Source organism: Hoplias malabaricus, chromosome 15 (genome assembly GCF_029633855.1).
Source record: "Hoplias malabaricus isolate fHopMal1 chromosome 15, fHopMal1.hap1, whole genome shotgun sequence".
Lineage (NCBI taxonomy): Eukaryota > Metazoa > Chordata > Actinopteri > Characiformes > Erythrinidae > Hoplias > Hoplias malabaricus.
The window spans coordinates 13,618,586-13,644,225 of NC_089814.1; the positions used below are offsets into that span (position 1 = coordinate 13,618,586).

General features: G+C 38.7%; 2 protein-coding genes across 4 annotated transcripts; one reads left to right on the forward strand and one right to left on the reverse strand.

The window, feature by feature from the left end:
* Positions 1–5,001, reverse strand: diablob (diablo, IAP-binding mitochondrial protein b). Of its 3 annotated transcripts, none has more exons than XM_066646151.1 (6): positions 4,909–5,001; positions 3,820–3,949; positions 3,469–3,588; positions 3,182–3,292; positions 2,909–3,005; positions 1–504 (listed from the first exon to the last, which is right to left on the reverse strand). In XM_066646151.1, the coding sequence occupies exons 1-6, from the start codon at positions 4,944–4,946 to the stop codon at positions 440–442; spliced, it is 561 nt and encodes a 186-aa protein (XP_066502248.1). In that variant the 5' UTR covers positions 4,947–5,001; the 3' UTR covers positions 1–439. The 3 variants fall into 3 exon arrangements, with proteins under 3 accessions (XP_066502248.1, XP_066502247.1, XP_066502246.1); XM_066646150.1 differs by lacking the exon at positions 1–504 and adding an exon at positions 1,347–2,497 and having other exon boundaries at positions 4,913–4,991; XM_066646149.1 differs by lacking the exon at positions 1–504 and adding an exon at positions 1,359–2,497.
* Positions 5,002–14,678: 9,677 nt separating this feature from the next.
* LOC136668726 (odorant receptor 131-2-like) lies at positions 14,679–15,614 on the forward strand. Its single transcript, XM_066646406.1, has one exon. The coding sequence runs from the start codon at positions 14,679–14,681 to the stop codon at positions 15,612–15,614; it is 936 nt and encodes a 311-aa protein (XP_066502503.1).
* Positions 15,615–25,640: the final 10,026 nt, after the last annotated feature.

Below are 25,640 nucleotides of genomic sequence, written 5' to 3' on the forward strand. Positions count from 1 at the left end.
ACAGCGTCAATTTGTCTTGGGAATGACATATACAAGTCCTGCACAGTGGTCAGAGGGATTTTAAGCCATTCTTCTTGCAGGATAGTGGCCAGGTCACTACGTGATGCTGGTGGAGGAAAACATTTCCTGACTCGCTCCTCCAAAACACTCCAAAGTGGCTCAATAATATTTAGATCTGGTGACTGTGCAGGCCATGGGAGATGTTCAACTTCACTTTCATGTTCATCAAACCAATCTTTCACCAGTCTTGCTGTGTGTATTGGTGCAGTCGTCCTGGTACACGGCACCGCCTTCAGGATACAATGTTTGAACCATTGGATGCACATGGTACTCCAGAATTGTTCGGTATTCCTTGGCAGTGACGCGCCCATCTAGCAAAAGTATTGAGCCAAGGGAATGCCATGATATGGCAGCCCAAACCATCACTGATCCCCATGCTTCACTCTGGGCATGCAACAGTCTGGGTGGTACGCTTCTTTGGGGCTTTTCCACACCGTAACTCTCCTGGATGTGGGGAAAACAGTAAAGGTGGACTCATCAGAGAACAATACGTTTCACATTGTCCACAGCCCAAGATTTGCGCTCCTTGCACCATTGAAACCGACGTTTGGCATTGGAATGAGTGACCAAAAGTTTGGCAATTGCAGCTCGGACGTGTATATAGATCCTGTGGAGCTCCCGATGGACAGTTCTGGTTGAAACAGGAGAGTTAAGGTGCACATTTAATTCTGCCGTGGTTTTGTTTTTTGGATTTTTTGGATGTTGCGTGCATTGCAATATTTTGAGCAAAACTCTGCCCTTACCCTCTGCTAATTGAACCTTCACACTCTGCTCTTATTGGTGCAATGTGCAATTAATGAAGACTGGCCACTTACCATCTTTTCCTTAACAAGGTCTTAAATATGACTGCATACACCAATTATTAATAAAATATATAATAAATTGTAAAACAATACATCAAATCTTGTTCTAAAAATTACTTCATCTTTTACCACCGAATTACAGACTTTAGAACAATTAATAAACAAAGATTTCTAAAATATATTACAATAAATACAAAGGCAGGCACGGTGGCACAGCAGGTAGTGTCGCAGTCACACAGCTCCAGGGGCCTGGAGGGTGTGGGTTCGATCCCAGCTCCGGGTGACTGTCTGTGAGGAGTTGGTGTGTTCTCCCCGTGTCCGCGTGGGTTTCCTCCGGGTGCTCCAGTTTCCTCCCACAGTCCAAAAACACATGTTGCAGGTGGATTGGCGACTCGAAAGTGTCCGTAGGTGTGAGTGTGTGAGTGAATGTGTGTGTGTCTGTGTTGCCCTGTGAAGGACTGGCGTCCCCTCCAGGGTGTATTCCCGCCTTGCGCCCAATGATTCCAGGTAGGCTCTGGACCCCCCGCGACCCTAAATTGGATAAGTGGTTACAGATAATGGATGGATGGATGGAAATACAAAGGCAGATCACTTAAACAGGACGTGGAGGCTTCAAATTCACCCTTAACCTTTTCTCTCGCCAAATATAGCTAAAATGTTCAGCTATAGTTTTAAGAATTTCACACAATACTGAGCATATAATTCACACATGCAAGGAAAAAAAATACTCTAGAGGATCCAACCCAGAGAATGCTTTCCGAATTAAATGTAAACATATTTGTTAAAACATTTAAACATGCCAGATTAGATACTATACTATCCTATACTAACAAACCACCTGTATTCACCAAGCATCTCAGCTGATTTAAGGTCAGGGTGCTATATTTTTTTTATTGTCAGGAACAAGATCATCATTTCAACAAAAAGAAGCTTCATAAATACACACCCTAATGTAGTTATAAAAGTATTATTGTAGCATCTTAATGTGGCAGAACTAGACTATGCACAGCAGTAACCCCACATCAACAACAAGTAAAAAGGTTGCAGAGGATTTGGTGCACATTTAAAGTTCACAGTTTTCCATTTCCAATAATTTAAGATGTTTCTGTATGACATTCAGTCAAGTGCATTTCAATAATTAATATACAGTGGATAGGAAGCACTGTGGATAAGAAGAGAGAATGCTTCAGATACATCTTACAAATAAAATGTTTAATGTGCAGACTACCAATATAAAGAGATAAACTAATGTGAGTGTAAAAGATTTTTACAGATGTGTATCAGAAAGAAAATTTAAAATATTCTACTGCTCATCTTCATCCTATTGGAAACCACAAGAATACAGTGACCAAAAAAAATGCTGAATTTGGCTGCAGTGAAGGGTTGGAGATCCTTTGACGAGTTATTAAGTCATTATAAAATAGGCATCTTTTCTGCTGCCCTTGACTAGTCCTCTCTCAGATAGGCCTCTGGAACGTCCTCTTCTTGTGTTGCAATCTGTAGCCTAATACTATCCTCTGCTTTACTCTCTTTCAGCTCTTTCTCTGCCTCAAGAGAACACTTTTGAGCTTGCTGTATGTGTAACTGAGAAATCTGCAGGTTATTCTGAGCTGCAGCTGCAGCTTGGTCTGCCCCTGAAGCAAAAAATATTGGCAAATTATGATCACATGGGGGAAATGTGTGTGTGTGTGTGTGTGTGTGCACAAAATGGAGTTTACAGTGGAAAGAGCAAAAACCTAGGTTTTTCACTAAATTATTATAAAACTATTTTGCCCTCAAAATATATTATGTATGCCTACATCAATTAACCTACTGACAAAGAAGTTTGATGCTGCTTTAGTACGATATTCAGTATACATTTAATAAACATATATACACATACATTTTCAAGCACTAAATTAAGTCTATATTCTATGAAAACTATGCTGAACAACCTGAAAATTTGGATTTATATTGTTATTGGGTTGTGCTGTTTAAATTACCGCCTGAAAATCTGGTAAATGTCATATTACCAGTTTTCACATGGACACATTAAAATGTCCTACCTGCATTAAATGCAGCTTCAGCAGCCAGCTCTGAGAGGTTGACTGCAGTCTTCCAGCTTGTTGCAAATTTTTTGCAGTCCTTCTTTCGGTCAATGATCTAAATCAAATAGAAGTATGCACTTAAATTACACATGCATCCTTTCACGAATGAAGAAAACACTGTACAATACATGTTTACTGAAAATATTTCTTGCTGCAATTGTTCTTGCCCCAAGGACTGAAAATGTTGTTGAACTGACTGGAACAAATATGTTTTTCTTTGGGAATTGTTACCTCTTGACGCTTGCAGACTATCATCTGCCACAATGTGTTCTCTTGTGTAGGGTTAAACTTTCTGATATTGGCTACATAGCCTTTGTGAAGTTTAATAAGGGTATGGATTGTCTGGAGAATGAAAGCAAAAACAAAAATATTACAATATGTCTATGTTTATGCCACGTTATTTGTTTTTTAATAGCTGGTTTAAATTAAAAACTGTGACTAAATCTGGTACAGCTGATTTGAAATGCCTAAAATACCACACTTAACATAAGAATGAGTGGTGACACAGTTGTACTTACATTGGTATACTCATTGAGAGAGTCCACTAGTGCCATAGTAGTTTGAGACAGGTAACTGTTGACACTGTCAGTAACCAGTGATGATGCCCTACGGATTAAGGCTTCATGGGTTACATTATCCTGTACATGAACACAACATAGATGGGTGAGGACTTCACCTTTAAAACTCAGCTTTGAGGTTAGGAAATAGGAGGGAAACCATGCGGTCACGTGAATAAGTATTCATATTTTTTAAAACACAACATTGGACAGCAGGTTTAACAACCTGTATCTCTAATCATCCTGGTCTGTACCCTCTTTATGATTCAGAAAGACTATTATGAACACTGAAATCTTGGAAATCTATCAAACCTGCACAAAGGGAACAGCACACAATCCACCTGATACGCTTAGAGAAATCCAGTTTCTCCTGATTAAAGACGGCATTCTGCCAAATATGTGGCGGCTTCTGCTGGTGGTGCCCAACAAGCCTGCTGCAAAGCTGTGAATGAAAACAATAGTTAATACTTTATTAGCCATTTTTCAAAGGAGGGACTTTCACGGGACTATGTCAGAGCAGGTTGTAACTGGATGGCAGATCATTCTCAGCACTGCAGTTACAGGTTATGTTTTGTTTAATAAAATGACATATGCAGCATTTACCATAAAATGACAAAAGAGGGGAGTATATCTAAAACTTGAATTACAATTATATGTATTGATATTTATAATATTATATATTTATATAAATATATTCAATATTTAACCTAGCACATTTAAGTTTTATTAAAATTTGAAATAAGAAAAATGCAATATTATGGAGAAAACCATGTAGAAGCAAAAACTTAATAGATTCATATTTCCCTGGGTATTTTGAGGCTACTACTTTTACTCATGAATATCTTTAAGACAGATAGATAGTTGTGTTTTTTTCATTTCATTTAATAATTCTTCTGTTTTTCAGGGGTTGAGTTTGTGTTGTTGGTTCAGCCACTACGCCGACGTATAAATTCTATAATGATTTTAGGACTTAAAACCTTTTTATTTTAGGCTGAAAAAATCCAAAAAGAAAAGAACACAGCGAGACACATTTCAGTTGCTGTGTGTCTGATCAAATGGTGTTTTCTTTTCGAAATAACCGAAGAAACAATGGTTTTACGTGAAAATGGTTTAAGAAACTCTAGGTACTTTTGGAAAAGCTACCTCACTGTTCTTTAAAATGATCAGGAATTTAAACCAGAAAGCTCAGACAACGTAACGTTACTGAGAATCCTCGTTTCAGCGCTGTGTTTACAGTAAAATAAATAGGAAGTAACCAGTACCTCAGCGTACTCGACTATATAATAACAACGTCTCAATATGGCGATAATTTGAAGTACGCATTTCTGCCGTTGGCGCAGTATAGGTTTTAAACCCAAAATATAATTTATCTCACTTTTGTAAATGAATAAAAACACATACCAACCGAGAGCAAACACCCTTCTCCTGAACATCGCCATACTGTAACAACACACTCAGTGCCAGAGAGCGCCCCCAGCGGCGGAGTGAGGAAATACCAGAGCAGGGTAAAGGCGTTTTATTTGAACTTTTATAAAGTTCTGTAGTTCACTTTCATTTTCCTTTAAGCCTTTTTCCAAATAAGGTGGGTCAAGAGCAACAGAAGACTGTTAGAGTTGTGTCGTGCTTAAAAAAGGACATCAGTGGCGGTTTTTGTATTTCGGATTCAAAATGGCTGGATCATCAAATTCCCAATTTTCATATGAAATATCAAAATCATTTCAGTGTCTGTCCCAGCCTTTCCAAAACCTTTTCAGAATGAATTAGGTTGATCCAAATATCGCTGTATAAGGGTATCTAGAGCTTGAGGTTCTGTGCTTACAAAAATATTTTGTCGCCATCTGCTGGACAAACGATATTTAACCATTTTCGGTTGATAATAAAGAATGAATGAACATATTTCTATTCTTCATCTGCACACCTAATGTCTGTTGCAGGAAGGCCTTGAAATGTCGCTCTCCTTAAGGATTTGTGTGTAATGCTGTCTTACAACACAGCTTTAATATTTAGGCCAGAAACTCGTCCCTTTCTCGTTACAAACCCACATTCTCTCGCGTGTCAGAATGTAGACATGGGTAAAAAAAAAAAAACACCCAAAGAGTGTTTAGAATTTTACTAAAGAAAAAAACCTGTATTATCACTTTGAGGTGTTCTACATTTACAGGAAGTGTAACAAACTGGTTCAGAGTGACAGGTGAGACACTATCAATGTGCATGCATTGGATTTTGTGACACATATACAAACCGGATTCCCAAAAATTTGGAACACTAAAATTGTGAATAAAAACTGAATGCAATGATGTGGAGGTGCCAACATCTAATATTATATTCAGAATAGAACACAAATCACAGATCAAAAGTTTAAACTGAGAGAATGTATCATTTTAAGGGAAAAATATGTTGTTTTAAAATTTCATGGCGTCAACAAATCCCAAACAAGTTGGGACAAGGCCATTTTTTACCACTGTGTGGCATCCCACCTTCTTCTTACAACACTCAACAGACGTCTGGGGACAGAGGAGACCAGTTTCTCAAGTTTAGAAATAGGAATGCTCCCCCATTCATGTCTAATACAGGCCTCTAACTGTTCAATCATCTTGGACCTTCTTTGTCGCACCTTCCTCTTTATGGTGCGCCAAATGTTCTCTACAGGTGAGAGATCTGGACTGCAGGCTGGCCATTTCAGTCCCCGGATCCTTCTCCTACGTAGCCATGATGTTGTGATTGCTGCAGAATGTGGTCTGGCATTATATTGTTGAAAAATGTAGGGTCTTCCCTGAAAGAGATGACGTCTAGATGAGAGCATATGTTGTTCTAGAAAACTGAACATAGTTCTCTGCATTAATGGTGCCTTTCCAGAAATGCAAGCTGCCCATGCCACAAGCACTCATGCAACCCCATACCATCAGTGATGCAGGCTTCTGAAAGGAGCATTGATAACAACTTGGGTTATCCTTGTCCTCTCTGGTCTGGATTACACGGCTTCCCAGTGTTCCATAAAGAACTTCAAATCGTGACTCATCTGACCACAGAACAGTCTTCCATTTTGCCACACTCCATTTTAAAAGACCCCTGGCCCAGTGCGAACGTCTGAGCTTGTGGAGCTTGCTTAGAAATGGCTTCCTCTTTGCACTGTAGAGTTTCAGCTGGCAACGGCGGATGGCACGGTGGATTGTGTTCACTGACAATGCTTTCTGGAAGTATTCCTGAGCCCATTCTGTTATTTCCTTGACAGTGGCATTCCTGTTTGAGGTGCAGTGATGTTTAAGGGCCCAGAGATCATCTTATCCACAGCAATTGTTCCAGATTCTCTGAATCTTTTGATGACGTTATGCACGGTTGATGATGATAACTTAAAAGTCTTTGCTATTTTACGCTGGGTAACACCACTCTGGTATTGCTGCATTATCTTTCTGCGCAACAATGGTGGAATTGTTGATCCTCTTACCATCTTGGCTTCAGAGAGACACTGACAAGCTGAGGAGCTCTTTTTATTCCCAATCATGTTGTCAATTGACTTAATTAGTGTTAATTGGTCTTCCCGCTGTTCGTTATATGCTCAATTTCCTTTTTCCAGCCACTTATTGCTATTTGTCCCAACTTTTTTGGGATTTGTTGACACTGTGAAATTTTGAATCAACATATTTTTCCTTTAAAATGTTACATTTACTCAGATTAAACTTTTGATCTGTCATCTATGTTCTATTACGAATAAAATATTGACATTTGCCAACTCCACATCAAGGCATTCAGTTTTTATTCACAATTTGTTTAGTGTCCTAACTTCTTTGGAATCCGGTTTGTACAATAACTTGTTTAAATGCTTCACTAGCGTAGAATCACAAAGTGATTATGACTTAGTTCCTCCATAGTTATGGCATGGCTTTTTAGAACAGCATTTTCTAAATTTGGACCAAATAAATTGCTGATGAACTGAATATATTCCCGGCCAAATATGACTCATGCTTAAAAATGATCACCTGGGCAATCTTCCAGTAGGCTGGTGTGTTAATTGTGAACCATCTGTCAGTATCTTCTGCTGTTTCATGAGCCCTTTCAGAGTAGCATATTTTTAAAAAATGATAAATTACTTTTTCCCAATCGCACAACAGAATGCAGTTGTGTCAGGTTCATTTATAAAAGGAACCCATGGAGCAGTGTAGGGACAAAAAATAGCAACCAGAAACCATGGCAAGGGAACAGATTTCACTCTACCAGAGAAAAATGCCCTACTGGAAAATATACATATAAATTACCCAGCTCTAATGGGTACATTTAACACCCCAGGTCAGAGTAGTGCTTTGACAAGCAAAATGAAACAAAGTGTCTGGGCTGCAATTCCAGGCCAAACTAATGCCCCTGGCAGTGGCCAATGAAGAACACCTCTGAAGTAAAATACCCTCAGACTGGGAACATGCCCCACAAAACAAGGGGAACAGATTTACTGATATAGTCCTGGTTGTCTTTGACTGACCAAAATCCCAAGCTCTGTATGGAATTTTGCCTACTACAGAGGGTGAGTCAGGACCGAACTATACAGAAAATGACAGTGGGAACTATGAACCTCAGAACTTGGCCTCAGCAAGCCAGTGGGTAATCCTTAACCCTGTGGGGACTGGGCCTGGAGACATCGCTTGTAATGAACCACACCATTCGACAGATACACAAACTTCTGAATCCTCCAAACCAAGAAGAAATTATGTTTTGAAAGACGTGATGGCTATGAGGAACTTGTGAGGATGGAAAATGAAAGAACAAAAAGACACAGCTCAAGAGTAGGTACTGTTAACCTTGCTTCAGAAGAAGGAATGACTTTCCCTTTTTATAATAAAATAAGTTATTTATTTTTTGGCATTGTTCCTTTCATTCATTATCTGTAAGCACTTATCCAGTTCAGGGTCGCGGTGGGTCCAGATCCTACCTGGAATCATTGGGCGCAAGGCAGGAAAACACCCTGGAGGGGGTGCCAGTCCTTCACAGGGCAACACAGACACACACACACATTCACACACTTTGAGTCACCAATCCACCTACCAATGTGTGTTGCTGGACTGTGGGAGGAAACCGGAGCACCCGGAGGAAACCCACACAGACATGGGGAGAACACACCAACTCCTCACAGACAGTCACACAGAGCAGGAATCGAACCCACAACCTCCAGGTCCCTTTAGCTGTGTTCCTGCAGCACTACCTGCTGCGCCACCATGCCGCCCTGGCATTGTTCCCCTTCTTCTAAAATGTACTTTCAGTAAGTAGAAACATTTGAAGTTAAGATTAATAAAAGTTTCCTGAACTGATTTTTTCATAAAGCCCAGACAAACAAATCCCAGAGAGAAGAGAGTTTTTCAGAAAGAGAGGGGGAGGTTCAGGATGCTGTGAAGAATACATTTTCTCAATGTATATATTCATCATATTTTCATCTTCCCACTTCATCCTTATGAGGGTTGCAATGGGTCTGGAGTCTAACCATAAACTGGCCACAAGGGAGCACATTTAGGACAGGGCACCACACACTCACCCAGTCACTCGACTAGTACTAATGCCTGTGGACAATATCACACACCCAATCCACCAATCAACATGTGTTTTTAGATGTTTTGCTGTCACAGTGGTGGTACCATGGTGATAATTGTACCATACTGTTCTATAATAATTGTAGATATGTCTTGCTGATTTCATACACCCCATTTCATTTCCAGAACTTATATTATCTTTTTTTATTTTTAATTTACATAGTTCTGTGATGAAAGTTTACAAATATTCACCTCTCCTTCAGCAGAAGAGAGTGTAATGTACCTTTAAGGTAAATAACTGGACTTTAAAACCACTGCTGAACCATGAAAGGTACATTTACACTAAACTGCTAAACTGGTCTGCCTGCAGTAAAGACCTGTCACACAAATATCAATCACAAAAAAACAAACAAACACACAGAATTACCGTCTTCTCAGTTCCCAAAATGCTTATAGAGTGTTGTTGAAAGAAGTGGGTGATTTAACTTATATTTTAATTAGTGCTAAACATGTCCCTGTCCCAGATTTTTAAAAATATTTTACTGCCATTAAATTCTTTTTCAAAAAAGCAATTTAATTTCTCAGTTTCAAGTCTTGGTTTTATTAACATTTTGCGAATCATCCTCACTTTCTTTTGAACTTGACAGTAAATTTGAGGCTACTCATTTTGGCAGTGAAATCAATGTAAATGTTCATTACCATTTAAAATCATGGATTACTTCCATGCGTTACTTTGTCTCACAGAATGAAACAACAGCTACAAATATTAAAATGTTGTAGTAAGATGTAAATGAATGGGTGCAGACTTTTCTAAAATCTAGAATGTTTTTGATAGTCACTAACTATTGAAATATGTGATCATTTTAATGTAATACGAATGCAAGAATACTAATTCACGGACCAAGACATATATAATGTAAAATCAACATGGAAGTGAACAAAGAGTAAGTGGAATATACAGTATTAATGTGAACATACGATGGTTGCATTATGGAGTCTGGAGCACTGATTGAATAAAAATGTTCAGTTATAGTGAATCTGAACTTTATTTTGGACATTTATTTGGGTTACTTACTTGAGCAGAGAAGCCCGTTTTACCTGGGGAATTCTGTCCCTCCAAACTCTAACTCTACAATATAAATGAATCTCAGAACTACAGTAAAATATCGTCTCAGGCATCAGACAATATGTGTTTGTATTTGTGAGACATGAGAGGTATAAACACCTGGACATTGTTCCTATCACAGCTATGCACCCGTGATTTCTACAGAGCCATTGACATGAAACAATTTTGACTGAAATTGTTTACAGCTTCATAACTGAATTGATGACATTTTTTGCTTTATTGTGCAAAACCTATTTGATTTCAAAAAAGGATTTATTACTTTCAGCAAACTTCGCAAACTTTTATGCACTGTAATATGATTGACATCTGATCTCATTTGTATCAGAGCTCTTGTTCCAAAACAATGAGAAGGGCAAATCACACAAGCAAACAAGCACACCTAAATAATAAATGAGATTGGTAATTGCAGGGGAGAAGAGAAGTTCCTGGAGGCTTTTTGACTTTACTCTCGAGACCTCTGGACACAAAACATGGTTGCTCTCTTAAATCACTGAGGATGAAGTTATTAAAAGAATATTCCCTTTTGTATTTCATCATGCACTACACTGTAAAAAATATACACAGATGTATATAAAAAAAATTCTTCGACTAATGTGTTTTCTGTTAGTGTGGTGCAAACAAAAACTTATGAAAAAAAAATATATAGCCAGAATACCAATAAATGGTTTTATGTGTTTTTATGCAAGTGAATCATATGGTGGTTTGGTCTCCCCTAGATGTTGATTCCAAAAATCCTCGTCAACTGCCACATGATGACTGATGCCCTGTTATTTAAATGGTTACTGCAATGCCTTTATATATACCCAAATTTAAATACATTTAATGAATGCATTGCTATCCATTACCCTAACTGTCTACACATTTATATTATGCTAATCTTAAAAAATATTTCATGGAATAAGTATTTATCCATGTTATTTTCAACATACGTGTCACAGGTCATTTCACAGTAGTTTAAACAGAGAGGTCAAAACATCGGACAAATGACAGTTATATTGCCATGGCAACAGCAGTGGAGCACAAGCCAGAACTTTGGGGACAGCCCCCTTTTTTAGGCAAATTTTATTTTGTGGTCATTTTAATGCAGCCCAGATGCAGGAGTTTCATCACTGTAGAAATGTTTAAAATGTTTCATCTCAACAGATCCCCTGGTAAACCACTCCAGTACTGAAAAGAGCTTTTGAGACTGAATTTGCTGGAAAGCAGTGTCTTTATCGAAGTGACTGACGTAAACATATCACTAATTCCGATTGGTTCTTTGACAGACCTGATGTCACATTAGCCAAACTTAAATCCACAGACTTAAATCAAAGAACACTGTAGAAAAATAATGTAAAAATATCTTAAAGGACAAAAGACTGAATAATCCTCTCTGTGTCACCTCAGAGCACATGGCACATAGCCACATCAGCACACATTCATTAATTTTCTACAACAGCTTATCCATTTTAGGGTTGCGGTGGGTCCGGAGCCTACCTGGAATCACTGGGCGCAGTGCAAGAACACACCCAGGAGGTGGCACCAATACTTCACAGGGCGACACGCTCTCACATTCACTCACACAGCTATGGAAACTTTTGAGTCACCAGTCCACCTACCAACACGTGTTTTTGGACCGTGGGAGGAAACTGGAGCACCCAGAGGAAACCCAAGCAACATGGGGAGAACACAACAAACTCCTCACAGACAGTCTCCCAGGGCTTAACCTCACAAACTCCAGGAACCACCGTGGCGCTACAGCCTAGATTAGGGTCTTTTAATTATTTCAATTCAGTTAAGTCCTTCAGCACACAAGTCTTTTAGGTCGTCCATATAGAAATTTTGCAAAACTGTTTCAACAGCTTCTGGTTGAAAACTCACTTTTTGATCCTCAGCCGTTCTCCTCAAATCATAGGAGGCACCACTACAGGATGAGGTTGCAAGAAAATGAGCACTGTCATCTGGAATTCCTCAATAGGTATAGTCATGTTTGCATCTAGCCACCAAAGAGATAACATACCAGCATTTTCTTTAGGGACTTTAAATTGGTAGACCAGAGTCTATTTCTACCATTGCTGCTATTGTTTCCTTATGGAATCTCAACAAGGTACCAATTAGTATTTTGGTGAAATCAGGCCCTAGAAATGTCTAACTGTTTAGAGACACAACCAGAAATTAGGCCGTGCAGTCTAAGACCACATAAATGGTTCTTTTTTTTCTTTGCAACCAATTTTTGGCCCTGGGCACAGCGGCTTGCCCAGTGGTTGCCCCACACCATATTGTTATACTAACAGACTCTGTTCATCCTGCTATTCATCCTGATAATAGACAGTAAAATGCATTAAAAATATATTTTTAAAAATATTTAATGTCATTGGTGGAACAGGACAACATACAGAAAAAGATCTTATCATGAAATACACCATTTGGTATCATTTATTTCTATAATAACAGAGAGTATAAAAAATAGAAACCAAAATAAATTGAATTCTGAGGCTGTTGGCTAAAGTAGACCTAGGTAGGCAGGTCCACAATTACCCACTGTCTGACGATCCTGGTGGGTGATACAGTGTTGCACTGGTAGACCAGTAACTATTGTAATTCCACCTCTGAGATTCGTTTGATGAATTCATCTGATTTTCTAAAGTTCTCTAAAGTTTAGGTTGCACTCCTAATGTGTCCACACACTTTCCAGCCACCTGACTGGGTAGAGTCCTTAGATTTGACTGTTACTGGGACCTGCTTTTGAGAAGCTGAAATCTTGAATCAAACAAGAAGAGGGAAAAATTTCTACCTGCTAATCTTTAACAATGTCCTCAGATTCCAGAGTGAAAAATGTCATTTGTAATGTGAAGTGTTTATAGTTACAAAATACGATAGAAATCTTCAGTGAAAAGACTAGAAATATTTCTATAACTAAAGCTTCAAAGTAACTAAGAAGTAGCATTCTTGTTTTTAACATATTTTACTAAATATCCCAGGAAATGTTTTTGTATTTATGTTTTTACATTTTAAATAGGAATGTACGGAACCTTGAAAACAACTTTGTTTAAACTTTTTTTTCAAGTCTGTTGTAATGTGTAATTATTTTGGGGAGAACACACTAAACTCCTCACAGATAGTCACCCAAAGTGGGACTTGAACCCACAACCCAAGGATCCTGGAGCTGTGCCACCATGCCACTCAACTTGTAAATTTAAGATATTACAATAAAGCCAATAAAATGTGCTTGTCTAAACAAAACAGAATTTTGTGTTTTGTTTTCATTCATTCATAACATTCAAATTTTAAAATGTTATTTGTTTAAAACTATTGCTCTAAGAAATATAATCTTTGTCCATTTATTTTCAGATAAACTAACATTTTGATTCATTTAAAAAACTAAAACTGATTAATCCATTGTAAAAACAGTCTTTTGTTACATTACTACATTAGTGTCTAAAATGTACAGGACATCATAACACTTTGTTACATAAGATACATAAGATATGAGTTATGAATGAGAGAGAAAAGGGTAAAAGGTCATTGTGTAAGTTGCCCAACAATAATTGTTCAAATAAAAGAAACATATTTCATATAATGAACATATAAACAAAAGACACTTACATCATTAACTTGAATTAGTCAGACTCAGGGGAAAGAGTGGATTGACACAGAGATCTGAGGCACTTAAAATCCTCAAGACATCAGTGAGAGAATTGATCTATTTAAAAAGACACTCACCTAGTCTTCAAATTTTCAGGTGTAAAGCTCATTAAAGCTCACTCTACTGTATGTGATGTGTGTGTTACAAGATTGCTGAAGTGATTTTTATAAAGGGCAGTAGGTGTAATAATTTAAATGCATGTTAGATGCCTTGATTTCTGTTTTCCCTGTTAATGAGTGGTACTCCTAATGAGTGCTGTGTCTATGTATTATTAGGAAAGATGTTGTTCAGTATTTAATGCACTGAAATGCTTAAAGTGACAGAAGGGACTAAACATAACTTTTAATTTACAGTTAAGAAACAGTAATTTATCTTTAGGTTTAGCCTCTGAATGTTGTCATTGTTTTATATATATATTACCTCTTAAACTCTAGAGAAGGGCAGTATATTCTCCTATTCTCATAAATTATGGGCATATGGTGGTAATGAAAATAATTAAATGTTTAGGATAATAAATGAAAAAAAAATTATTTTTGATAAGTAAATAAATGAATGCCTTTGAAATAGGAGCATTCTAAATGTTTTAAGCAAGTATAAATAATCATCAAAATAATTAGTTAATGATCTGAATGAATAGTGGACAGAATTTATGTTTATGCTTGTTCAGATACTGTTTCAATTCCCCTAAAAGCATCAGAGTTGAACAGACTGTTGATCTGTAACTCTAGCAACCTCCCCTCTGCATTTTCTGACAGTTTATGCCTCTAAGCACCAAACCGCTAGCTTGGTCAATTAAACGCTTAAGACGCTGGTCAGTGCCAGGAAAGGGTATAATATCATTCTTTATATTCACATTCTGTTTTAATCTGTCTTTTTCTCTGCAAGACATCTAATGGTGGAGAAGACTAACATGTCTCGACCATTGACATTGGTGGAGATGCAGGCCACCTTTTTGGCCTTCTCAGAAGAGAGAATCTTCAGGATGTTCCTGGTCATATCCACCCAGGTCCTATTCATTTACATCAATGTGTTGATGCTGTTCACACTCAGAACCAAGGCCATTTTCCGAGATACAGCCCGTTACATCCTGTTTGCCCACATGCTGCTTAACGACACCATCCACCTAATGATGGGGTTGCTGCTCTATGTCCTTGGGGCATTCTACGCGGTGATTATGAGGGCAGTATGTGCCTTCATTGTGCTGATGTCAGCCTCAACATTCATCAATGCACCTCTCAACCTGGCTGTCATGTCTCTGGAGAGGTACACTGCTATCTGTTTTCCTCTGCGTCATGGCGAGTTGGCCACTCCTGAGCGCACTCGTGTGGCCGTGGTGTTGGTTTGGGTCCTGGGCTCCTTCAACGTGCTGACGGATATCTTTTTGCTTTTTATCCTCGCAGAGCCTTCCTTCTACTTGTCACCTTCTGTGTGCACCTTTGAGCAGCTGCTGGTGATGCCGTGGCAACAGGTCAAAGGCATGGCCATCAACACGGTCTTCTTCACAGCAGTTGGGGTCATACTACTTTACACCTACGTAGCCATCCTGAGGCAGGCAAGAGCAGCCTTCACTGATCGCTCCTCAGCACAGAAAGCCCTGAGAACCATCCTGCTGCACGCAATTCAGCTTGGCCTTTCACTCATGTCCTTCCTTTATGTCCAGTTGGAAATACTAATGAGCAACCTACCATTGCCTGTGTATGGACAGCTGCGCTTCCTCAATTTCTTAATGGTACTGGTCCTGCCTCGCTGCCTCAGTTCCCTCATCTATGGCCTTAGAGATGAGACATTCAGGCCCCTGTTCAAACAATATTTTCTGTGCTGCAGAGGAAATAAGCTCAGCCCTTAGAAGAATTTCTGTGAATGTCAAAAAAAAAAAAAAAAAAAAAGTATATATATATATATATATATATATATATATATATATATATATATAATAATAATAAATAAATAATAATAAAGAAAGTATCTTTGGTCACTGAATATGCTTTCTAAGAAATCAAGAAAATTCCAATTTCTCCTTTTTGGTTTTGTCATTTTCTGTGGAAGAAATGAGAAATAACTTTGTTTTACAGTTTCAGACTGATTTAAAGGTATCATATTTTAACAATTGTAAATACGAATACAATTTGAAAATTATTAAAAATTAAAATACAATTTGATTTTCACTCTTACTCTACTGAAGTAAAACAAACCCTTAAACACCTGAAAATTCCATTAACAATGACCTTAAACATTAAGTAAATGTCTTTGTTTTTGTACCTCTTTGTTACACCAAAAAAAACAAAAAAACACTTGATATATCAACAGAAATTTTCTGTTATATCTGGTTATCAAAACCCATTGAGTCCTGTCTGTGTATGTCCACCCTCACTGCTGTCATGCGAGAGCAGCACCATGTGCTGTCTGCTGTGACACTAGGAATTGATGGGATACAGGGACAAAGTATCTGTAAAATATACAGTCATAATGTCAGGAAAGAACATGAACATCAGTTCAGTCTGCCCTAAATGCTGTAGTGTTTAACTTGAACTAATGTAGTGTAACTTGAACTAATCAAGAAACGCTCAGCAGAGAGTTGAAAAACAGCGTTGTGCGCAGCACCCTCTCTCATGTTAATAAATTGCTGTTTTATTTGATGCTGACTCAGAGACTCAGCTTTCTAATTTCTGTCATAATTTTCCACCACAAGTTTCTCCGGACAAAAATAGACATCTTAAAACAGAGCTGTAAATTCCCAGTGTTTCAGCTTTGCCGCACAACAAACCCATACAGGAGGGACTCCATTGGCTGCGGCACTGAATAATTGACCGAAAACCCTAGTTGGATTGGCTTAATACAAGTGATGAGCGCATTCTTTGTTTAGGAGCCAGAGTATCTGCTCCTTTGTCTGAGGAAGCGCAGTGGAGCTCTCTGTCTCAAATCATCAAGTCTTAACCTCAAAATACGGGATAAAACGCGTAACGTATCGATCCAAAACACAACGCAAATTTTAGAGTCTATATGGGATACATGTATGTGTACATATATGGGATAAGGCCATACATGTAATATTCCTTGTTTATTTAAACATTTATTTCTTAATTTGTTTATTTGTTGTTTATTTGAAGGTTGTTTCAGTTCATTTTTAACTAAGCCTACATATTGTTTTTATTTATTTATATTAGCACGAGTTTAAAACGATTAATGTCCCTGCGGAGGCTGACACACATATAGAAGCCTAACCAACCTTCACAGGAATTATGTAAAATATCTATGGCTCCTAAGTTATAAACAGGACAACTGTGTGAAATGTAGGGTTTTGGAATTCGTTCCAGTGCAAATAATTGTTCTAATTTGGTGTCGTTGTGTTTAAATGACAGCTTTGCGCTTCTAGTGCTCAGCCGAAAAGATGATGCACGCGGTTTACCTCAACACTTCCTTACACTCACTTCATAATCCAACTAATTCGAATTAGCTAAAATGTGTGAACAAATTGTAAATCGTTCATTCGAATTGGAATTGTTATTTTTTTTACCCACGTCCCCTCCAGGGCTCCATAGGTTACAGATAATGAATGAATGAGTAATGCTACGAACGAATACTGGCCAGAATTTGTGTTTGTGTTTGTTCAGAAACTGTCTAGTGCACCTAACATCAGCAGAGACTGGAACCACACAGTTGATCTGTAACACTAGGAACATAGTCTATACTTTTTTTCTGACACACTTTGGGTTTAAGCAGCATAAGGACCTTTGCATCAGTTTGCTGGGTCAGTTAAAGTCTTTAGACACGGGTCTAGGCAGCACCAGAGAAGGGTATACTATCATTGTGTATATTCAAGTCCTGTTGTAATCTGTCTCTTTCTCTGCAAGACATCTAATGATGGACATGACAAACATGTCTCGACCATTGACTTTAGTGGAGATGCAGGCCATCCCGGTGGCCTTCACAGAGGGGAGAATCCTCAAGATGTTCCTGGCACTGTTCACCCCCACTGTATTCATTTACATCAATCTGTTGATGCTGTTCACAATCAGAACCAAGGCCATATTCCAAGAGACATCCCGCTACATCCTGTTTGCCCACATGCTGATTAATGACACCATCCACCTAGTATTGAGTCTGGTGCTGTGTGCACTTGGGGCATTCTACGTGGTGATTATGAGGGCAGCATGTGCCTTCATTGTGCTGATGTCAACCTCATCATTCATCAATGCACCTCTCAACCTGGCTGTCATGTCTCTGGAGAGGTACACTGCTATCTGTTTCCCTCTGCGTCATGGCGAGCTGGCCACTCCTGAGCGCACTCGTGTGGCCATGGTGTTGGTGTGGGTTCTGGGCTCCTTCAACATGCTGACTGATATTTTTGTGCTCTTTATCCTCGCAGAGCCGTCCTTCTACTTGTCACCTTCTGTGTGCACCTTTGAGCAACTGCTGGTGATGCCGTGGCAGCAGGTCAAAGGCATGGCCCTCAACACCCTCTTCACAGCAGTTGGGGCCATACTGCTTTACACCTATGTGGCCATCCTCAGACAGGTGAGGACAGACTTCATTGACCGCTCCTCAGGACAGAAAGCCCTTAGGACCATCCTGCTGCATGCAATTCAGCTCGGTCTGTCTCTCATGTCCTTCTTTTACTCCCCACTGGAATTTCTAATGGCCAAACTTCCATTGCCTTTGTACAAAAAAAATATAGACAGAATACCAGTAATTGGTTTTGTGTGTTTTTATACAAGTGAATTATATGGTGGTTTGGTCTCCCCTAGATGTTGATTCCAAAAATCCTCTTCAACTGCCACATGATGAAAACCAAAATTTAAATAAATTTAATGAATGCATCACTATCCATTACCCTAACAGTCCATACATTTATATTATGCTAATGTTAAAAATATTTAATGGAATAAGTATTTATCCATGTTATTTTCAACATACGTGTCACATGTCATTTCACAGCAGTTTAAACAGAGAGGTGAAAACCAGAGGCGATTGCTCTAAGACTGCAAAGGAAGCTCAGCTTCCCCTAAAATGTCAAAAAATAAGTGATCAGATATATACTGTTGTGTGTACATATCATTGAATAAATATGCACTACAACGCGCTCAACTTTTGTTCAGAATCAGCTTCTTATCACTGGTAAAGATGTGGCTTTCCTCTCAATCATTCTTACAGTGCTTTAAACAGTGTGGATGCTGAGAGTTCAATAGCGAAGCAGAGAAGTGCAGCGAAACAAGACGAGTCATTGGATAAATGCTGGGCTTTGTCCCGCCCATCGGACGCTCAGCGTCTCTGGGGGTCTATGGGGCAGTGGACTGGCCTCGGCTGGCCCGGACGCTCAGCTTCTGCATGATGATTGGATGATCTGTCTGAGGCTGAATCCCTTTTTGATTGACAGCGAAATGAGCGAATCAGCGATCCTTTGGTGTAAAGAACCGTGGGAGCATTACATTTTTATTCTGTTCTGAGAATAAAAAATTGAACTGGAGACTTTCTTAAACCTCTTAGCGGCATTTTCTTTGTTAAAAACGACTAGCAACAAATCGAGCTTCTATTTCTGGTGGAGTTTTTTGTAGCTGCTTGTGTTTGGAGACTTCTTCTATCGCAGTTTCTGACCAGTGGGTGCTGCTGAGCCCCTCCACTGTCACAAAGCACTCACAGGCGGACACACTTCACATGGGCCAAGGCCGTTTAAGCAGCCTAGCTCTGCTGGCCATTGAGGACACGAGTCAAGTCCCTGGAAAAGACGCCTTGTTGGTACGACAGGGTCACAGATCATATTCTTGAAAAGGAACGGAGGGTAGAATTTACGTATAAATAAACTGACACATTTTATGATGTAGGCTGAAATTGAGCTTCCCCTCCTTGAAAGACCAGCATCCGCCACTGGTCAAAACTTTGGGGACAGCCCCCTTTTTTAGGCAAATTCTATTTTGTGGTCATTTTAATGCAGCCCAGATGCAGGAGTTTCATCACTGTAGAGATGTTTAAAATGATTCATCTCAACAGATCCCCTGGTAAACCACTCCAGTACTGAAAAGAGCTTTTGAGACTGAATTCGCTGGCAAGCAGTGTCTTTATCGAAGTGACTGATGTAAACATATCACTAATTCCGATTGGTTCTTTGACAGACCTGATGTCACATTAGCCAAACTTAAATCCATGTACTTAAATCAAAGAACACTGCAGAAAAATAATGTAAAAATTTCTTAAAGGACAAAAGACTGAATAATCCTCTCTGTGTCACCTCAGAGCACATGGCACATAGCCACATCAAAACACATTCATTAATTTTCTACAACAGCTTATCCATTTTAGGGTCGCGGTGGGTCCGGAGCCTACCTGGAATCACTGGGCGCAGTGCAAGAACACACCCAGGAAGTGGCACCAATACTTCACAGGGCGACACGCTCTCACATTCACTCACACAGCTATGGAAACTTTTGAGTCACCAGTCCACCTACCAACACGTGTTTTTGGACCGTGGGAGGAAACTGGAGCACCCAGAGGAAACCCAAGCAACATGGGGAGAACACAACAAACTCCTCACAGACAGTCTCCCAGAGTGGGGCTTGACCTCACAATTCCAGGAACCACCGTGGCGCTACAGCCTAGATTAGGGTCTTTTAATTATTTCAATTCAGTTAAATCATTCAGCACACAAGTCTTTTAGGTCGTCCATATAGAAATTTTGCAAATCTGTTTCAACAGCGCCCTGTGAAGGACTGGCGTCCCCTCCAGGGTGTATTCCCGCCTTGCACCCAATGATTCCAGGTAGGCTCTGGACCCCCCGCGACCCTAAATTGGATAAGCGGTTACAGATAATGGATGGATGGATGGATGTTTCAACAGCTTCTGGTTGAAAACTCACTTTTTGATCCTCAGCCGTTCTCCTCAAATCATAGGAGGCACCACTACAGGATGAGGTTGCAAGAAAATGAGCACTGTCATCTGGAATTCCTCAATAGGTATAGTCATGTTTGCATCTAGCCACCAAAGAAATAACATACCAGCATTTTCTTTAGGGACTTTAAATTGGTAGACCAGAGTCTATTTCTACCATTGCTGCTATTGTTTCCTTATGGAATCTCAACAAGGTACCAATTAGTTTTTTGGTGAAATCAGGCCCTAGAAATGTTTAACTGTTTAGAGACACACCCAGAAATTAGGCCGTGCAGAAGACCACACAAGTGTTTTTTTCTTAGCAACCAATTTTTGGCCCTGGGCACAGTGGCTTGCCCAGTGGTTGCCCCACACCATATTGTTATACTAACAGACTCTGTTCATCCTGCTATTCATCCTGATAATAGACAGTAACATGCATTTAAAAAAAAAAAAAAAAATATTTAATGTCATTGGTGGAACAGGACAACATACAGAAAAAGATCTTATCATGAAATACACCATTTGGTATCATTTATTTCTATAATAACAGAGAGTATAAAAAATAGAAACCAAAATAAATTGAATTCTGAGGCTGTTGGCTAAAGTAGACCTAGGTAGGCAGGTCCACAATTACCCACTGTCTGACGATCCTGGTGGGTGATACAGTGTTGCACTGGTAGACCAGTAACTATTGTAATTCCACCTCTGATATTCATTTGATGAATTCATCTGATATTCTAAAGTTCTCTAAAGTTTAGGTTGCACTCCTAATGTGTCCACACACTTTCCAGCTACCTGACTGGGTAGAGTCCTTAGATTTGACTGTTACTGGGACCTGCTTTTGAGAAGCTGAAATCTTGAATCAAACAAGAAGAGGGAAACATTTCTACCTGCTAATCTTTAACAATGTCCTCAGATTCCAGAGTGAAAAATGTCATTTGTAATGTAATGTGTTTATAGGTACAAAATACGATAGAAATCTTCAGTGAAATCACTAGAAATATTTCTATAACTAAAGCTTCAAGGTAACTAAGAAGTAGTTTTTAACATATTTTACTAAATATCCCAGGAAATGTTTTTGTATTTATGTTTTTACATTTTAAATAGGAATGTACGGAACCTTGAAAACAAGGTTTTTTTCAAGTCTGTTTTAATGTGTAATTATTTTGGGGAGAACACACTAAACTCCTCACAGATAGTCACCCAAAGTGGGACTTGAACCCACAACCCTAGGATCCTGGAGCTGTGCCACCATGCCACTCAACTTGTAAATTTAAGATATTACATTTACAAAGCCAATAAAATGTGCTTGTCTGAACAAAACAGAATTTTATGTTTTGTTTTCATTTATTCATAACGTTCAAATTTTAAAATGTTATTTGTTTAAAACTATTGCTTTAAGAAATATAATCTTTGTCCATTTATTTTCAGATAAACTAACTTTTTGATTAATTTAAAAATCTAAAACTGATTAATCCATTGTAAAAACAGTCTTTTGTTACATTACTACATTAGTGTCTAAAATGTACAGGACATCATAACACTTTGTTACATAAGATACATAAGATATGAGTTATGAATGAGAGAGAAAAGGGTAAAAGGTCATTGTGTAAGTTGCCCAACAATAATTGTTCAAATAAAAGAAACACATTTCATATAATGAACATATAAACAAAAGACACTTACATCATTAACTTGAATTAGTCAGACTCAGGGGAAAGAGTGGATTGACACAGAGATCTGAGGCACTTAAAATCCTCAAGACATCAGTGAGAGAATTGATCTATTTAAAAAGACACTCACCTGGTCTTCAAATTTTCAGGTGTAAAGCTCATTAAAGCTCACTCTACTGTATGTGATGTGTGTGTTACAAGATTACTGAAGTGATTTTTAGACAGGGCAGTAGGTGTAATAATTTAAATGCATGTTGGATGCCTTGATTTCTGTTTTCCCTGTTAATGAGTGGTACTCCTAATGAGTGCTGTGTCTATGCAGTATTAGGAAAGATGTTGTTCAGTATTTAATGCACTGAAATGCTTAAAGTGACAGAAGGGACTAAACATAACTTTTAATTTACAGTTAAGAAACAGTAATTTATCTTTAGGTTTAGCCTCTGAATGTTGTCATTGTTTTATATATATATTACCTCTTAAACTCTAGAGAAGGGCAGTATATTCTCCTATTCTCATAAATTATGGGCATATGGTGGTAATGAAAATAATTAAATGTTTAGGATAATAAATGAAAAAAAAATCTTTTTGATAAGTAAATAAATGAATGCCTTTGAAATAGGAGCATTCTAAATGTTTTAAGCAAGTATAAATAATCATCAAAATAATTAGTTAATGATCTGAATGAATAGTGGACAGAATTTATGTTTATGCTGGTTCATATACTGTTTCAATTCCCCTAAAAGCATCAGAGTCGAGCAGACTGTTGATCTGTAACTCTAGAAACCTCCCCTCTGCGTTTTCTGACAGTTTATGCCTCTAAGCACCAAACTGCTAGCTTGGGCAATTAAACTCTTAAGATGCTGGTCAGCACCAGGAAAGGGTATAATATCATTCTTTATATTCACATTCTGTTTTAATCTGTCTTTTTCTCTGCAAGACATCTAATGGTGGAGAAGACTAACATGTCTCGACCATTGACATTGGTGGAGATGCAGGCCACCTTTTTGGCCTTCTCAGAGGAGAGGATCTTCAGGATGTTCCTGGTCTTGTCCACCCAGGCTCTATTCATTTACATCAATCTGTTGATGCTGTTCACACTCAGAACCAAGGCCATTTTCCGAGATACAGCCCGTTACATCCTGTTTGCCCACATGCTGCTTAACGACACCATCCACCTAATGATGGGGATGCTCCTCTATGTCCTTGGGGCATTCTACGCGGTGATTATGAGGGCAGTATGTGCCTTCATTGTGCTGATGTCAACCTCAACATTCATCAATGCACCTCTCAACCTGGCTGTCATGTCTCTGGAGAGGTACACTGCTATCTGTTTTCCTCTGCGTCATGGCGAGCTGGCCACTCCTGAGCGCACTCGTGTGGCCATGGTGTTGGTGTGGGTCCTGGGCTCCTTCAACGTGCTGACTGATGTCTTTGTGCTCTTTATCCTCGCAGAACCTTCCTTTTACTTGTCACCTTCTGTGTGCACAATTGAGCAGCTGCTGGTGATGCCGTGGCAACAGGTCAAAGGCATGGCCATCAACACGGTCTTCTTCACAGCAGTTGGGGTCATACTACTTTACACCTACGTGGCCATCCTGAGGCAGGCAAGAACAGCCTTCACTGACCACTCCTCAACAAAGAAAGCCCTGAGAACCGTCCTGCTGCACGCAATTCAGCTTGGCCTTTCACTCATGTCCTTCCTTTATGTCCAGCTGGAGGGACTACTGAGCAACCTACCATTGTCAGTGTTTGCACAGCTGCGCTTCCTCATGTTCTTTATGATTCTGGTCCTGCCTCGCTGCCTCAGTTCCCTTATTTATGGCCTTAGAGACGAGAATTTCAGGCCTCTGATCAGACAATATTTTCTGTGCTGTAGAGGAAATAAACTCAGCCCTTAGAAGAATTTCTGTGAATGTCAAAAAAATATATATACATAATAACAATAAATAAATAAAGTACCTTTGGTCACTGAATATCCTTTTTAAGAAATCATATTTTTTTAATGGGAAAATTGGCCATTTCTTCTTTTTGGTTTTGTCATTTTCTGTGGAAGAAATGAGAAATAACTTTTACAGATTCACAAACTGATCATGAAATTAAAGGTATCATATTTTAACAATTGTAAATAATAATGCAATTTGAATTCATTTTAAATGAAAATACAATTAGATTTTCTCTCTTTCTCCACTCAAGTAAAACAAACCCATAAACACCTGGAAATTCCATTAACAATGACCTTAAACATTATGTTTAAAATGCCTTTGTTTTTGTACCTTGTGGTTACAAAAAAAAAAACAAAAAAAAAAAACACACACACTTGGAATATCAACAGGAATTTTGTGTTATATCTGGTTATCAAAACCCATTGAGTCCTGTCTGTGTATGTCCACCCTCGCTGCTGTCATGCAAGAGCTTGTGAAACTGTCTCCAGGCAGTGGCATATACCAGCAGGGCTGGTAGACCTATAGATACTGACTTCTTCAGTGATGCATATTATTTCCATATTTTCATATACAGAGGGTGATTGCACTTGTTCATCACAAGAAAATATTTATGCATTTGATTTTGTTTCAGTGTTGACGTGAGCTGAAGCAAGTCACAGTAAGTGTACTAGCTCAGCCTCAGTACAACATTAAACAGGGCCTTCAGTAGAGATGAATGATCAGGTGGGTCTGGGGTAATTGCCTCATAGAAGCAGATTTCTTTGATGAAATATAAAATAATCACCAAGTAGCTGCTACAAAAAATAATTGTAAATAGCTATTAACTAATTATATAAGGGTATCTGTAAAATATACAGACATAATGTCAGGAAAGTGTCAAAATGTTAGGAAACATGAACATCAGTTCAGTCTGCCCTAAATGCTGTAGTGTTTAATACATGAATATTTTAACTGACTTTTTCCAGCAGGCTTACTTTACCTTCATCAATAATCATGTTTCCTCTGCTAGCATAATGCTATAAACCTACTCTCTCAGAAATAAAAAAATGGTACTGTATAAGTCCATTATTGTTCCTCAAGGTATAAACTGTGTAAATGTACTTTTAAAAGGTACAACAGTGGTGGTGAAGTCCAGTTGTATTCACTGTTACATTCGCTTCTTTGTAAACCTTTACTATAGAACTGTGTAAAATAAAAGAACATAAGACCTGGAGATGAGACAGGGAGTATGAAATCAACACAATTTCCAAATCTACAATTATAATAGAATATGATTCCATTATGCTTCCAAATATATCCCCTTGAGTGTATCACCAAAGATCCAGGCAGCGGGCATATATAGGCCCACTGACGTAAAAGGTTGGCACAACACTGACTGTAGACCACTGCTGGTCC

Excerpts from the sequence above, each read along its gene's own strand:
- diablob (XM_066646149.1), bottom strand. The coding sequence starts at position 4,946 with ATGGCGATGTTCAGGAGAAGGGTGTTTGCTCTCGGTTG. Across the intron at positions 3,950-4,908 it reads AGGGTGTTTGCTCTCGGTTG|CTTTGCAGCAGGCTTGTTGG; the intron begins GTATGTGTTTTT and ends TTTCATTCACAG. Across the intron at positions 3,589-3,819 it reads GTGCTGTTCCCTTTGTGCAG|GATAATGTAACCCATGAAGC; the intron begins GTTTGATAGATT and ends GTTCATGTACAG.
- LOC136668726 (XM_066646406.1), top strand. The coding sequence starts at position 14,679 with ATGTCTCGACCATTGACATTGGTGGAGATGCAGGCCACCTTTTTGGCC.